The sequence below is a fragment of the Rhinolophus sinicus genome, linkage group LG02 (assembly GCF_036562045.2).
Source record: "Rhinolophus sinicus isolate RSC01 linkage group LG02, ASM3656204v1, whole genome shotgun sequence".
NCBI lineage: Eukaryota > Metazoa > Chordata > Mammalia > Chiroptera > Rhinolophidae > Rhinolophus > Rhinolophus sinicus.
In genome coordinates, this window is record NC_133752.1 from 49,671,947 (window position 1) to 49,688,666 (window position 16,720).

The 16,720-nt window shown below is 36.4% G+C and overlaps 1 protein-coding gene across 27 annotated transcripts in view; it reads left to right on the forward strand.

Annotated features, from left to right (window-relative positions):
* SEC31A (SEC31 homolog A, COPII coat complex component) overlaps nucleotides 1-16,720 on the forward strand; it is a 63,810-nt gene that overhangs the window by 46,441 nt on the left and 649 nt on the right. For 10 of the 27 annotated variants that reach the window (XM_019731334.2, XM_019731342.2, XM_019731340.2 and 7 more), the window contains 6 exons: nucleotides 726-1,064; nucleotides 7,553-7,591; nucleotides 9,065-9,123; nucleotides 10,102-10,368; nucleotides 12,750-12,869; nucleotides 15,383-15,454. In XM_019731334.2, coding sequence (XP_019586893.2) covers nucleotides 726-1,064; nucleotides 7,553-7,591; nucleotides 9,065-9,123; nucleotides 10,102-10,368; nucleotides 12,750-12,869; nucleotides 15,383-15,454 — 896 coding nt within the window. The remainder of the gene's footprint in view (nucleotides 1-725; nucleotides 1,065-7,552; nucleotides 7,592-9,064; nucleotides 9,124-10,101; nucleotides 10,369-12,749; nucleotides 12,870-15,382; nucleotides 15,455-16,720) is intronic. The other 17 variants (XM_019731338.2, XM_019731344.2, XM_074324174.1 and 14 more) reach the window with 4 other exon arrangements.

Consider the following 16,720-nt stretch of genomic DNA (forward strand, 5'->3'; position numbering starts at 1 on the left):
AAGGGTCAGTCTTTTTTAAAACATTTTGTTAATTTTTTTAACTTTTCAATTACAGTAGACATATAATATTATATTAGTTTCAGGTATACAACAGAGTGATTAGACATTTATATATATAGACTTTCTGCCCTGGAAAGTCTAATACAGAAAAGGGTCAGTCTTGCAATTTTTAGGTCTGATGATTGAAAGATTTTCATAGCCCACAGCAATCTGGAGATGGCAGGTTTCAAATATGGGATCCAATGACTTTTAGTATACTTAGGCCATCTGAGATATCAAAAGGATAGCATATTACACCTGAAACTAAAAAACAAAAAAACAAAGAGAACAGTTTCTGGAGTCGTATAGATCTTGGCTTGAAACCCAGATCTTTCTCCTTCCAATTATGTGACTTTGAGGAATTTACACCTTTGAGCCTCCAAAGTTGCCCTCAGTGATCTCTGTTTCCTGGTTTTTATACCCTTGTGTCCCCTCCCCTGATGGATATTGGTCTGTCTGACCAACAGAATGTGTCAGATGTGATGGCATGTAACATTCAAGATTAAATTATAAAGGACTGCAAAAAAAAAAAAGCATAGCGTATTATAAATGGTCATGTTTGGTAATTTACTGTTAAATGAAGAATTATAAAAACAATTTCCATAGACTGAGATAATTTGGTTTTCTGTTGCTGTCTAAATAAACTTGTAACTAATTAAAATTTCTGTTTCTTCTTCTTGGTGTAGCTTATCAACCAACCCAGCAGTATGTCTTCGGAACAGGGGGGTCATCAACATATCAACCTCCGCAGCCTGTTGCTCCTTCTGCTTCAAACGCTTACCCTAACACCCCTTACATATCTTCTGCTCCTTCCTATTCTGGGCAGTCTCAGCTTTACACAGCACAGCACCAGGTCTCTCCACCTACCTCCAGCCCTACTGCTTCTTTTCCCCCTCCCCCTTCCTCTGGAGCATCCTTCCAGCATGGCGGACCGGGAGCTCCACCATCTTCAGCTTATGCACTGACTCCTGGAACAACAGGTACACTGCCTGCTGCCAGTGAGCTGCCTGCGTCCCAAAGAACAGGTCTGAGCTTGAAAGGGATTTGGTTTGGCTCCCTCCTTTATTTTTTTCATGAACACATGGGTGGATGGAGGGGAATTATTTCTAACTGGGTATTATGAGGTATTGATTGAATTTTCATAACAAATTCTAAAACTATTTTTAAAAGTGTGATTCTCCCATAATGAACTTTAGTTGCTAAATGAGGAAATCTGTAGAGCTAAAAAGAGTAAGAGTGTATAATCTGCAATGAAGTTCAAGTAAGTGCTAAGAAATTAATTGGCAAGCTAAGTGGTGATTGGAACCAGATTTAATTGACACCAGTTTCTTTACTAGAGCAAAACTATGCTCTATGTTTTTACTGAGAAGTTTTCAATTTTTAAAATTATTTGTGCCTTAAACTTATTCATGGAGATTAAACAGTACAGGGTCTTAGTGAGGTTTTACAAATTTTATAATTATATTTATTGTAAAAGTGAAGAGGGATCTTGATATGCTTATCTAAGGGAAAAAAGTGAAAGAACACAACTGACAGACTCCCTAATAAGGTAGAAAGTCAGTGTAGTGCACTATACTGGTTCTCCATTAGAGCAGTACCATCCTCTCAAACATTTTATTTCTAGGTGGTTTTTGTGGGGGGGGAGGGGCGGAAGGGGGTCTGGTAGTGTAGTTGTGCCTGAAATTTTCTAATTAATGTAATTGAAAATTTTTGTAGAGAAATACACGTTTTATAAATTTTTTATTTCTCATGTTACAATTAGAACATTATATTAACTTTTTATGGTTAGGTTATATTATCTGATTTTCATTTTGGGATAATAAAAGGGGCCTCAAAAACGTGTTATAGAAAGGGATCAATGAATCAGGGTGAACCACTAGCATAGTGGTTAAGAATGCAGGCTTTGAATTAGCTTCCTGGGTTTGTATCCCAGCTTCACTACTTTCTAGTTATGTAACTTTAAGTAAGTTTCTTAACTTCTTTAAGCCTCGGTTTCCTCAAAATAATAATAGCACCTACTCATACGCTTATGAAGAGGATTGAATGCATTAATACATTAAAAGCATTTAGGGATAATGACTGCAAAATTAGCTGTGATTACACAAAACCTCACTTAAAATTAGAGTTCTATGCATTTTGGTATTTGAAAATATTTTCACTTTTGGATTATCAGTGATGTCTTTGAACTAGACAGACAAAAGGATGAGTGATTCTTGCTTTGCTCCTAATACTGAAGTTGCTCCTGGGGAGCCCAGTATATATTTTTCTCCTTTTATGTGCTAAGCAATAGCTTTAATTGCTAAAAACACTTACTAAAAAATAGGATCTATTTAAAAAATATTCTTTTCTAATAAAGTCTTATGGATCCAGAAGTATACACATATCTCCTCCTCTCTTTGATATGTAATATTAAAGTCTAAAGTACCAAAAATCATACACACACACACACGCACATGTGTCATCCTTTACTGCACAAATAAAATTTCTGCCATTTTCAATACAGATATTTTAATAGGTTGATATTTTAGAAAGGAGTGCTAATTAAATTATAGAGTTAAAAAAATTACCTTTTAAAACCTGGGTGAAGACATCTCAACATTATTTCAGTGAATAGTTGGGTACTAGAGTTTGTGACTGAAAGATAGTCGAGTAAATCCCCACTTAAAAGGTAGTACAGTGAAGTAGGGAAGTGAATTATCATTTATTAGACATGTACCAGCACTTGATAAATATTTTTTCTATAATTCTCACAACCATGAGAAATAAAAATAATTATTTTTTAAAAAATTGACGTGAGGAAACTTGAATTTCCCAGGAGTTGTATTATGTTCTCATGATTGCACTGTGATAGTCTCCAAAACCCTGTGTTCATTCTTTACCATACAGTATAGCCCTGGTGTGATAGAAATAGCTGTCAGTGTTGGAATTAGAAAAATCATTTAGCAACACTGTTTTAGGCATTTGTTACTTCATCATCCAAGTTAAATAGTTGCATGGATATCTTTTTTCTTAAGCAAAAGTGCATTTGGCTATGAGATAAAGTCTTTGCTTATATACAAAGTAACAGAATGTTCTAACCTGGCTGAGAAACAGAGTGACTAATAGGAAGAAGAAGCCAAACAAACTTTTTCAATAGTCAGCATGCACTAAGCTAGCTGCTTTGTTACCTCTTGCATGTTAATAGTTTCCTATATTTTAATTAACAGTTACAGCTTTATCATATTTTATTTTTTTGATTTCCTGAAAATTTTGCTTAGGTTATACAAGTAACTGTGACTGAAAATATTATCTTTGTTTTAATGTATCTTAGATCCTATCATGGTTCCCTAATAGAATTTGGAAATTCTGCTTGTCCAGTGAGTGATTCTTGACAGACACTAGGATTTTCAAGCCCTCTGACTATTGGGGAACCACAAAATTGTGTGCCCACGCTCAGAGAAACTAATGTTATAATCATTAAAACATTCATTCAGTAATTTTTTTTTAAAATTCAGTAAATTCTTAATGAGTATCTACCTATTCAGTCTATAATCACAATTATTCCAGGCAGAGGTAGGGAGGCAGAAAAGACAGTACATTTCTAGTAAACAGCACATAGTTTTGTTATAAGTTAGAACATAAATTTTGTAGTTGGGTCAAATTTTGGAAAGCCTTAAATGCCAAGGCAAGAATTTTATACTTCATACGGTAAGCAGAAAAGTTCTAGTGAAGGGATTTGGATGCTCAGAGGCATGGTTGCATTGGTACTTGAGGGAGGTTAGTCGGGGAGTGGTCCTACAAAACAAGACTGGGTAGCATGGCTGAATCAGAGATAAGGAAAGCAGGCTCTCTCCCAGTTCTGGGTGTACTGTGTTAACAGCCTGAGTTAGGATAGTGAAATATTGGTTCACTGGTGGCAGCACAGAAAGTAAGTTTTCCTTGTTCTGTCTAGAATAAGTAGGATACTGATAGTTTTTTCTGTCTTTGTGTCCCTGGTTTAATGTGTGCTTGTTACTAAGGGTAAGCACTTTCAAATAGAATTTTACTCAAAAAAAATTGTTTTCTGATAAAATGACCTTCAAGCTGTCATGAAGCTATCTTTGAGTGAACATTACTGATTTTGTTAAACAATGGAAAATTTAATTTAGGTATATAGTCTTGTACTTCTTTGCAAAGAAGAGTCTTTAAGGGGCATAATGTTGTATATTTTCATAAAACAGTATTCTGAAAAAATTTAATTTTCATAAATATTTCTTAGTCAAATTATAAAGGCCTGGTTTTAACCTTTTAAATGAAAGAAAGGAGCATGATAGCCTTCCTTACTTTTTTGGGGAAAGTTCTGGTTTATGTCAGTGGAGATAACCTTAAAGATGCGAGTATTTATAAATTTTAATTTTGTCACCTTTTCTTTTTAAAGGTGACATGCTAGGCGTTTAGGGGGAAGGAGATGTATATTGTTGACAAGGATGCTCTATTCGCTTCATCTTAAATTATCTTCTAGCCAAAAGTCTCTATATCATCAGTGCTAATATTTTGTGAGTCCACTGAAAAGTATCTTAGCCAATACATAGATACTATCATTGTGTTCCTGCAAGAATAGCTAAGAAGTTTCCCAGTGAGAATTGGGATTCAAGTAAGGATGGTATGCGGTTCCACTTGTGTGTGTATGACTGAGCTGTTCCCTCTTTCTTCCCCAAAGAACTGTGAAAGACTAATCTCTACATTAACTTGAATAGGGGTCTCCATATCCAGCAACATGCCATATTCAGTTTTTAAATTAATTTTCCCTTGATTTTTATTAATTTCTCTCTATAGGATTTTGTAAGACTCCAAATAGTATAAAATAAGAATAAAATTATAATTCTACCACCCAAATATAACCACTAATAATTTAGGTTTATTTATTTCCTTCATAAACATACATGCATACTTATATGTATGTTTTATGTGTGCATGTAATAAAACTTAAATATGGTTAAAATATACATAACATGCAATTCACCATTTTAATAATTTTTAAGGGTATAGTTTGGTAACAGTAAGTACATTCACGTTGTACAGTCATCACTGCTATCTGTCTCCAGAACTTTTTCATCGTCCTACAGTGAAACTATAACTGCCCCCTCCCCCGGCCTCTGGTAACCACTTTCTGTCTCCATGTATCTGACTACTCCAGGTACCTTATATAAATAGACTCATACAATATTTGTCCTTTTGTAATTGGCTGTTTTCACTGTCTTCAAGATTCATCCATATTGTAGCACATATCAGAATGTCTTTCCTTTTTAAGGCTGAATAATATTTCATTGTATGTGTATACAGCATTTTGTTTATCCATTCATCTGTATATGAGCATTTTGGCTATTGTGAATAATGTTGGTATGAACATGGATATACAAATATATGTTCAAGTTGCTGCTTTCAGTTTTGGGGGGCATAAAACCAGAAGTGGAATTGCTGGATCAAATTGTAATTCAATGTTTCAGTTTTTGAGGAACCACCATACTGTTTTCCCACAATGGCTGCACCGATTTATGTTGCCACCAGCAGTGCACAGGAGTTCCAGTTTCTCCACATTCACACCAACACTGTTGTTTTCTTTTTTTCTTTTAATTCTGTCCATGTGTGAAGTAGTATGTGTTTCCCCAAAAATAAGACCTAGCAGAACCATCAGCTCTAATGCAACTTTTGGAGCAAAAATTAATATAAGACCCAGTATTATATTATATTATATTATATTATATTATATTATATTATATTATTATATTGGTCTTATATAAGACCTGGTCTTATTTTAATATAAAGGTCTTATATAATATAAGACCGTGTCTTATATTAATTTTTGCCCCAAAAGACGCATTAGAGCTGATGGTCCAGCTAGGTCTTATTTTCGAGGAAGCACGGTAGTTTGTGAAATCAGGGAACCCTTTCAGACGTAAGTCACCATGAGAGGTTAGAGGAAAAACTGCTCTCATCTTCTGATTTTGCCTTTCATGGGGCAGGGATAGAGGACATATTGTTGGGACTACTTCTTAAAAAAGAGAGTCAAGGCCAAACTATTTTCAGTACCTTTTGGTTTGCAATATATCCACCCCTCTGCCCAGAAGCTGAAGTCTGGTGCTAAAGAATACATTAGTAGCTGCCAATCAGGTCAGTCCTCTGTTGTAATGCACACATGACTCCCAGAGTTTTTTTAACTACAGTGCTGTGAGGTCATGTCTTGCAGGGGGAGTTAGGTTGTAAAGTCTTCATTTAAGGCAAAAATAGGAAATCACTTATAGTCAATTGTCTTTTCAGCACTCCTTTCTTCAGTTAAGTCCTTGATGGAGAAGTTGGTTTATATTTTGGAGCCATATTGGACAGAAAAGCATCTATTCATAAACTCCATACAGTGAGATTTCAAGCTATGAGATTACCTCTCCCACCTCACAGATTTCTCTGAGGCACATGCTTATTGAGTAGAGCTCAAATTGAACCGAACTCACTGATATAATTGCTCTATTGTCTTGGTTCCTCTCTCCCCAAATGAAGATAGTTAAATTCCTAAGTTATATCTGTGTGCACGCAATATATCTTCATGCACGCTTTTGATTTGAAGTTGGGCCTGGCCTGACCTGAATATCTGACAATTTTGGAATTGCTGTATTAGTTTTCAGCCTTCTCGCCTCTTGTCCACTGCCACAAACCAGTTCTGTTAAGAGAAGTAGTGATGGCGGGAAGACTTGTGCCAAACAGTCTGCAGGTCCATATAGTCTTACAGAAAAGACCATAAGAAGTGGTTACATATTTACTGGGCCAGTTCTCGTGTATAATCATATTCATGAGGTGACCCCAGAAATTACAATTTCTCCAGAATGCACACATTTGGGGCCTCCCAAATCCAGCAGTGGAGTGGCACCATCTTAAGATTGTCTGACATGTTGATCTTTAACAAGTGCAGTACTGAAGTCTGCAGGCCAGTGTAGAAAGCCTCCCATTTCACTTTAAATCCCTGCTACTAAAAAGGGTTTTGACCAGCAGCATTGGCATTACCCGGGAGCAGGCCCCACACTATATGAATGAGAATCCGAATTTTAACAAAATCTTCAGCTGATTTAGATTCACAGCTTTAAATAACACTAAAATGGACACATTAGTTATAACATGTTAGAAAGTGCTCTCCCGCCAGAGATATTTCTGAGCTTCATTGATCAATTAGAAAAAAAATCCATGCAAACAATTGGGGAAAAATTATTTTAAATAGGAAAGAACAAAATTTTAAAAGAGGCAGCTAGCACAGTAAGAAAAAAGGTGACGTTTAACAGTAATTGAAACTGATACAACTTAAATTAATTTGCTTTACCCCCAAACTGAATACTTTCTTTATTAGATAAGACATTTCATGTGACTTGATTAAACAGTAAGTTTTATTCCCTTATAAAATTAGTTCTTTCTAGGAGTTGATAGAGGGAGAAGAAACAATTATAAAATGAAAAGTAGACTTTACAGTGTCTTTTATAATACCGTTGAAGTGACTTTTATATTTTGTCTACAGAAAATGAGCCTATACAAGACCAGGCACCTATATTGGAAGGTGAATTGGTTATAAAATATACCTGTGGAAATCTCTGAATCATTGAATGCAATTAATGATTGGATATTCACAATAATGCATGTAAACTTCAAAGCTGATAATATCCTAAATCTGATCAGTATCAATTTTTTATTTGGCTTCTTAATGAATCAGATATTAGAACTGATTGAATTAATATGGTGACACAAATAGCTTTAAATCATAAAAGTCGGCTATTTCATACAGACATAAAGACAACGACTATACCAAGATTGTCTTAGATATGAATAAGATTAGAAGGTGATGGGAGAGATTTGAATGATTAATCAATGTATGGCTAGAACTTTAAGAATTTGCTAAGCAGAGAGCAGCATGTGGCTTAATATTTTGTGATTAGTTTTTGAGTGTTTTGAGGTTCATTTGGCATTCTGTCTTCTAGTAAACTTATAGAAAATTAATTCCATCTTTAAAATCAAGGTAAATCGTACATGCTGGTTAGGAGAAGATCTTGTTTAAAAAAAAATTCTGTGACATTATGTATGAATCACAGGTTCTTTGGTTTGCTCAGCAATTTTGTGATTTAATGTGGATATCAATGAAACAAAAGGTGAAATGCTGAAAGGATATTTAATTGAAAGAGGAGTGATTTTTTTGTCTTTACATATACAATACACAAAACTCAATGAATTCTAACATGCTTATATTGTGATTTAAAAATTATCCTATCTTATTTCTGGCATGTTTTATTCCTTTTTTCTTTAAAGATACCGGCATGAGAGTACTAAATGAGTTCTGCTACTTATGTTCATTTCTCACTTTGAGATGACGGTGTTTTTTTAGAGGAAATTTACTAAAGTTGATAGTAGTTTAATTTTACATTTGCTGCCATCCTGGAATTTGTTTTGTAGCATTAAAAAATCTTATCATCAATATTTGAATTCCCTTTTCTACTGTGTAAGTAATTCCTAAGGTTTACATGTCAGTAATTCCTAAAGATGATGAAAATTACTGGTGTTGTGTACTTGGGCTCTGCTTTCTTTAACTTTGTTTCTACCATGTGGATGATTTGCTTATGTTGAATTTCCCTCTTGGGAAATAGATGATTACTTTTATTCTTTTTTGTATGTTGTCTGTCAGAAGCCTTTTTAAAAGTAGACTCAAGTGATTTATTCTTTCATTATTAGGAGAGAACTGTTTATAGATCTTGAAGGCTAGATACCAATATAGACAGAAAGACTTCATCACTATCCTTAAAGTTAGCACAGCTCTTTCACTTTAATATCAAGGTATCTTGCCTACTAAGCCAAGGCCTTGTGATTATTAGAGGTAATGAGTGAGAATCCAGGGCTACATAGTGGTCACCCACACCTCAGCTGGTAAAACTTTTGTTATCTCAGGGCTAAGACAGAATTTGAAGGTATTCTGTGATGGATACAATTTAGTTTTAGTCTTTTCAGGATTCTAAAGGACAATGCCCTCTGTTATCTGTTATAGGTCCTCAGAATGGTTGGAATGATCCTCCAGCTTTGAACAGAGTACCCAAGAAGAAGAAGGTATTAGAAAAAGATGTCCATCCAGTTGTCTACAAATGTTCTGTTAATCATGTAGCCACTTGGAACATACCACACTGCACTTTTAAAGGCAAAGCTTACTGACTGATATATTTAAAGTGTATTTCAACTTAACATCAAATTCCCAACAGATATCTTTCAAAGAGTAGGAAACTCAAAGAGTAGGCTTCTCAAATGAATTTTTCTTTAGGAGTTACTTTGGTTTTGGGGTTCCAACAGTAATCATGAATTTGGTAATTATATTTTGGACTATTTTTGTCGATCACATATAATATGAATGAAGAAATAGTCTTGTAGCTAAATATTGTTTATATGTCAGTAACTATTGAGAGCTGTTAGAGGACAAGATAAGATTCTTCTTTCCTTTTTTCTCCCCAAGCCATTTTGTACATTTTTTTTTTAATCCTAGTGCTTTCCTTCCCCCAAATATAGTAATGAGAGGCTGTAACCTAAAATTGGGAGACACTAAATGAGCAAGAAAACCCCAAATTTAAGTTAATAATAATCAGAAACTTAATCTACTACTTTAAGTGTGATTAACAGGTAGTATCTACTTAGTGATCTAGCTAGGAAAAGGGTATTACATCATGACCATATTGAACACACAAACGCACATTTGGCATGTCTGATTTTAGTCTTGCTAGATATAATTCTCCAGACTTTGACATCCTCTTTCAAAAACACCATGGTGTTGCCTCCTCATTATGGGAGTATGTGGAAGAAAAACGGGAAACTGACAAGTCTGGGTTTGAGCTCTCCACCCCTTAGCCAGATTAGCTCTAGTTTTATGTTTTACTCTAGAATTCTGCATAACATTTCATTTGAAAAGTATTCTACCAGTATTAAAAAAAAAAAAATTTGTAACCATGGAGTAGTCTAACTTCCTTACTTAAGCTGAGGAAATGTTGCTATCGTTTTTTTTTCTAACTCTTGTTTCCTTTTATTACCATCTTTGAAAAGATGCCTGAAAACTTTATGCCTCCTGTTCCTATCACATCGCCAATCATGAACCCCTTGGGTGACCCCCAGTCACAGATGCTGCAGCAACAACCTTCAGCTCCAGTACCACTGCCAAGCCAAGCGTCATTCCCACAGCCACATCTTCCAGGTGGCCAGCCCTCCTTCCATGGCATACAGCAACCCCTTGGTCAACCAGGCATGCCATCATCTTTCTCAAAGCCCAATATCGAGGGTGCCCCAGGGGCTCCTATTGGAAATACCATCCAGGTAACCATAAATCTGTGGACGTGCAATGGAGAGATGGCTCTGTTTCAGTAAATTCTTTTAAATGTATTAACTTCTTTGGTTACACCTTAATTAACGAACATCTAGATTTGGTTTTGATTTAGACAAACTGAATAAAAAGTAGTAACCCTTTTTTAAAGATTGATCATGTATGCATATTATTTTTCAATAATATTACATGGCCATATACAAACTTCCTAGAAGGGGCTTATGTATTGGCTACTGTATATTTACTATAGCTTGGCAACTGCAGTATTTCATTTGACCTAATCAGTGGCCACAATTTAAGATCAGTTGAATCCCGTATTTGCTTCCAAGGTTGCTAAGCAGAAGCTGTTTCCAAAGGCTTTTGCCTTTAAACTGTAAAATAAAAATGTGATGTGTTATGTCTTTTCTTGTGTGCCTATAAGGGCTAATAATATAGAGCCTTATCTTCAGATGGAGATACAAATTTGTACTTGCTTTTTACATGCAGACTGTTAGTTGGCAGGGTTCTAGATGATGAAAAGTCTGTTACATTTCTGTGTAACTGACTTAGATACACAAAGATAAACATTTTTATCTATTCGTGAAAAATAAAGAGCTTGGTACAAAGTTTAACATAAGATGAAACAAATTCCTGCCCATGTATAAAACTAATTCTTCTGATTTTGTTTTTGACTCGTTGAACTCAAATTTGTAACAGTTGTATATCTATCACAAGAGTATGCTTTGTTCTTAAGAGATAGTTCTGCCTAAAAAACGTCTAAATACTAAGTTGCATTATAAAAACCAGTATTTTGATGGAGGTGGGAGGACTTGCTTCTTTCCATAAGAATATAAATTATAAAGATGTATTGTTATTTTTTTTTTTATGATTACAAGTCTATGTTAGTTGGGGAAGCAACCCAGCCATTCACTTTTGTTAAAACCTGGGTGCTCATGCCATACTCCTCTAGACCAGAACCTCAGTTACCAGAGAAAGAGAGCTGTATAGATGTATGTGTTCTGCCAGGCCATAATATTCAGCTGCCTGCCTACTTGGATGTCTCTAAGGCACCTCACACTCAACATGTCCAAACCTAATTCATAGCCTTCCTCCCAAACCTAGTCAGTCTTCTTTTAGTGTTTCCTGTTTCAGTGAATGGCACCTATTCAGTCCAGCCAAAAATCTGGGGACATCTTTATACTTTTCCCTTTAACTTCTTTTTCAAATCTATCCCCAAATCTTGTTGCTATTACTTTAAAATCTCTCTCAAATCCCTTCTTCTCTGCGTTTCCAGTCTGGTCCATGCTCCGTTCATCTCCAGTCTACAGCAGTGCAGGAGCCTCTAATTGGTCTGCCAGCATCTACTTTGACCCATCTGTAATCTGGGCTTGTCTCCTCTTTACTTAAAACATTACAGCTTCCCACTGTTCTCAGGAAAACACCAGAATATTTCACATTGTCTGGAAGGCCTCAGCTCACACTCCCCTGGTCTCTGTCTGCTCCAGTCACACTGGCCTCCTTTTAGTCTTCTTGTATCATGATCTTTCCTTTGTATGTGTTCTTCCTCCATCTGGAATGCTTTTCCTTCTCATTTTAACTGGTGAAGTCCTACTTACCCTTCCAATATAATTTCCTGAAGGCAGCCTTTCCCTCAGTTGCATTGTCTTTCGGTTCCACTGATGTTAACTTGCCACAGTTGCTATTTTACATACATTAATGCCATTTTTAAACTTTCTTTCCATTAGCCTGTAAAGTCCCTGAGGGCAGAGATAATTTCAGTATTGGCAGACCAGTACATACCAGTGCCTGGCCCATAATTGCGTAATATTTTTTGAATGAATGAACTAATAAATCAAAACTTTAAAAATATAAACATTCCTTCTTTGTTTTTCCATCTTTACACTCAGTAACATTATGGTTTCTTCTATCCTAACCTTTGATGTAATCTTGTAGTTTGATAATAGCCCAGTTAACAATTTCCAAGAGTAAAGAATAGAAGAACGCCAGGAGAGACAAAAATGAGCCGACAAGCAGAACACGCAGGCACTCTGACAGCCTATGTTATAAATGTCTTGTTCTTTTTATTTCCTAGTGGCACAGGTCTACTTTCCATCAGTTATATACAGTAGTGATCGACATATGTTCCATAACTAATTAAATACTTTATATCTAGTCCTGTTATTGAGAATCAAAGCTGCAGGAGGAGTACCTGTACCTTTTACTGGATATCTGATTTTCATTTTTACTTAAGTGATTTAACATGTTTATTTTACATTTGGTTTTGAATAGCCTGTCTACAAGGTCAGTGGTTTCTCTCTATCACAGAGTTTCAGGGCTTAGTGTATTAGGTAGCTTCTCGTCATTTCTGCTCATTTTGTGGTATTGTTTCTTCCAGCATGTGCAATCTTTGCCAACAGAAAAAATCACCAAGAAACCTATTCCAGACGAGCACCTCATTCTAAAGACCACATTTGAGGACCTTATCCAGCGCTGTTTCTCTTCAGCCACAGATCCTGTATGTATCTTTTCTCGTATTTTGCTTAATTAAAATAGTGCTTTATGAAGTTCTATAATTATTGCTTGACGTCCTACAAGATGTATTTTAAAGTTTGTACAAAAGTAATCAAGCTAGTGCTTAATATAGTTTGCTTTACATATAAAAATGTAATTACTTTTTATATATAAATTTATTTAATCCTCACAACAACCCCCATGGTAGGTAGATTTGTCATCTTTATTTTACAGATGAGGAAATTACTGCAAAGTAGTTAAGTAACACCCAAGGTCAGAGGCAGCGTTCAAACCCAGTCTGGCTCCAGAATTCATGCTCTCAACTACTGTGTGCACTTCTCATCAGCAAACCTCGTGTTTGGCACATTAACCAAAACAGAATGGTGGCATGCAAAACAACCCGACTCTGGGTTTTTTTCTGAACTCACATCGAAATTATTAACAGATAATCTTATACGTAACTTTGCAAAGATCTTAAAAATAGTTAAATGTTTTAGATATTGGTTGGAGTCATGGTCATAGTTAAAGCAACTGATTTTACTTAGTTTACTTAGAGGATGTCTGTGTATTGGCAACGACAAAAATGCCACAAAGTCAGTTTTGTTTTAGATGAAATTTCAGTTTCTGCCAGCAAATGTTGAATAGACTTATTTAGCCACTGGCCACTTGTCTGCTTGAAAAACAGCTTCTGGAATTTGTTGTTTTATCAACATTGAGTATTAGTATGTTCAGCCTTCTGCTGTTCTTTTAGAAAGCAATTCCCTGTACTAAAAGTATCCTGAAAGCAGAGAGGCAGGAAAAGGTTAACACAAAGCTTAGCGCCTGACATTCTGGGAGTGATGGAAAGACCAAGCTATTATAGGACAGAGCAGAGGAAGCTGATAGCCAGGTAAACACATCCCGTATGCGCAGTCTTTAAATAGATAGGCCACAGCATTCAAAAATAGAGGAGTTCCAATAAAAATGTGGGGAAACTCCAGTCCTCCTTCACGCATGAGGCAGTATGGAGAGCTTGGGAGGACACAGAACTCATTGCCCAGCTCAGTAAATTTTTGTTGAGCTTAACCTCCTCTAGGTCACTGTGCTGTCTTTTTTCTGGGTCCACAGGAGCCCTGGGCAGCAGAGAGCCCCAAAAGACAAACTGTTCCTCTAATTCCTGTACCTAGTTGCGAGGGAAGTTACTATATTCTCTCTTGCTTGCTCAGCTGCCCCTGCCCCCTTGGGGTAGGGCTCCTGTGGGTAGCTTTGAACAGGGACTGTATAAAGATTCCCTTCCACATAAGTCCATTTTAATCAATAGTTGGAATCATTTTTATAGTATTCCTATTTTCACTTTAATTATGTCTAAACGACACAAGGTAATCTTGCAGCACAAATTAGTTTGTAATGGTATCCTTGATGGCTTTCTCTCTTCCTCGCTCCTCTTACGACACACTGGCGTTCCTTCCTCAGACGTGCCAAGAGCACGTCAGCATCAGGGGCTTGCCCTTGCTGCCCCTTCTGCCTGGCACTCTTCCCAACATAACTGCATTGCTCACTCCTCACTTGTTCCAGGCTCCTGCTTACATGTCCCATTAGCCATCAGGCCTGTCCTTACCGCCCGCCACTCCCAACACCTTTAGTCCCTTACCCTGTTAACTTTCTTTCCTGGCACTCATCACCATCTGACATAGAGCGTATTGTTGTTTGCTGTCTTTTTCCTACCCAGTGGAATATGAGCTCTGTGAGACACAAGACTGTGTCCCCAGCGTGGCACTTAGTAGGCACTCAGCAAATAGTGAAGAACATTGGCACTTCTAAAGCTGTTGCATCATGTAGATCATCACGTTAATCACATTGTGATTTTAATCCTTTAGTTTTGGTTTTAGAATAGTTTTCTCTCACTCTACATGTAATACTAGGATGGGGCTGGGGAGGACATCCTTGATTTAAGAACTCATTTTACTTCTTCCCTGTTAGTAGTCTTGAGTCACCAGAAGATAGTTTTCTTTTTTTTCTGGGTGTTTTAAAGGCTCAGAAAAACGCAGGATTAAACACACTAAATGACTAAGTGCGTAAGTAATATTTTTGAAAGGATTCAAGGTTAAAAAGGATTCCAGTTCACCTACACGTTTGCCTTCCGGCACCCATAACGTATCATGACTGTACTTAGACATTCCTTCCTGTAGCACCCTGACCCCTTGCTGCCAGACGGCCCTGCCTGTGGCCTGTGGATGTAGTGCGCCTGTACACGCTCACACCTTGTCACGTGAGTTGGCAGTCCACGTGAAGTCCCACCAGTACTGCATTTGCACACCAGAAGAAAGAGTCTTATCTTCTTGCCTTCCCCACATTGATAGATTCCTGATCTCTGTCCTAATAATCTGTTCAAGTTTCTTGGCCATAGTTGCCTCCATTTCTTTATATGGTGAAGCTGTTCAACATCATGAGTGTAAGGTCAGTGAAAGGAGGTAAGGCAGATTCTTTGGATAAAAGTTCATGTTCGCATGTAACTTACCTGTTTTCCCTCTCCTGCAGCAAACCAAGAGGAAGCTAGATGATGCCAGCAAACGCTTGGAGTTTCTGTATGATAAACTTAGGGAACAGACAGTAAGTTTGTGGGGTCAAAAAAAAAGGTTTTATGATAAACATTTGTTCCTAGTTTTTAGTGAAATAAGCATTTCATCAGCACTCGAGTATACTGAGCTTGGGGTCAGAACTCTCATGACAGTGATAGAATGGTCTTTGCTTTAACTGAATCTTAAATTTCATTCATTCGGGGAAAAAAATAATCATTCGGGATGAAGGAACAGTGCAGAGCATGAGAGAGAGAAATTTTAACAGAAATTTTAACCCTTTTTGTAACAGAATAGAAATACAAATTGGCTTCTGTTGGCCCTAAGGTAACTGGCCTTCTGTTTATATGTCCCTTGAATTAAGAAATCAAAGTGGGAAGACATTTTGTTTTCCAGAGACCAAACCTATAATCTTTATCACAGTCTAAGATATCTGACCCTTTTCTTGTAGCACACCTATTACACAAAGGCAAAGCCAAATATAGCCACAAGATAAGCAGATTAATGTGCTGTAACTGAGGATAGGCAGCAGTAGGAGTAGATCCACCGGCTTCTGTTCCTTTGTCCCCACCTCTCCATTCCTTTCTAGAATAGTTTTGCTTTGTTAATGAAACTAGGATAGGAGAGAAAAAAAGAACTGGGACTTATTTATATTTTTGCATTTCAGCATTCCTCTTCCTCATTCCCCACCTCAATCCCATCAGATAAAAACAGCCATTTACCTCATGAGAACCAAAATAAAAAATGTTGATATAACAGTGAAAGTGGTGTAGTCCATGGACTGATCCAAAGTAAAGTCTTCCATCAAAAGTATGGACATGTAAGCCATGTAATGACATGGAAAACAACTATAGGTTTTATGGTTTTAAGAGATGACAGGGTTATTAAAAAACAGACAAATTTGAGTACATGATGAGGGCTGTTGCCCTACTAATGGAAGTAGACCAAAAGTTCAGGATCTCTATTATAGACAAATTCTAAATAAATTGGATCCTTATTTTAAGGTGTCATAATTAAGAATCTTTAAGCTCCTTCACGTGCATAGGAAAATTTTTAAAAGTTATGAGGCTATAGCTAAAATAATTGAAGAATTGAAGCTCTTAAGTGGAGAGAGATGTTAGCATTTCAGTGTCGGGGAGGAAATCTGGCTTTTTTCCTATAAGAAAATACCTGGCTTGTCATACATGTTTAATGCATAAATAAACATAGCATAATTTCTAGAAATGCTAAATAAGTTATACATTTTTTATAGTATTTCTTTCATGCTCCTTTTAAATATTTGAGGTTTAATGTTTATAGA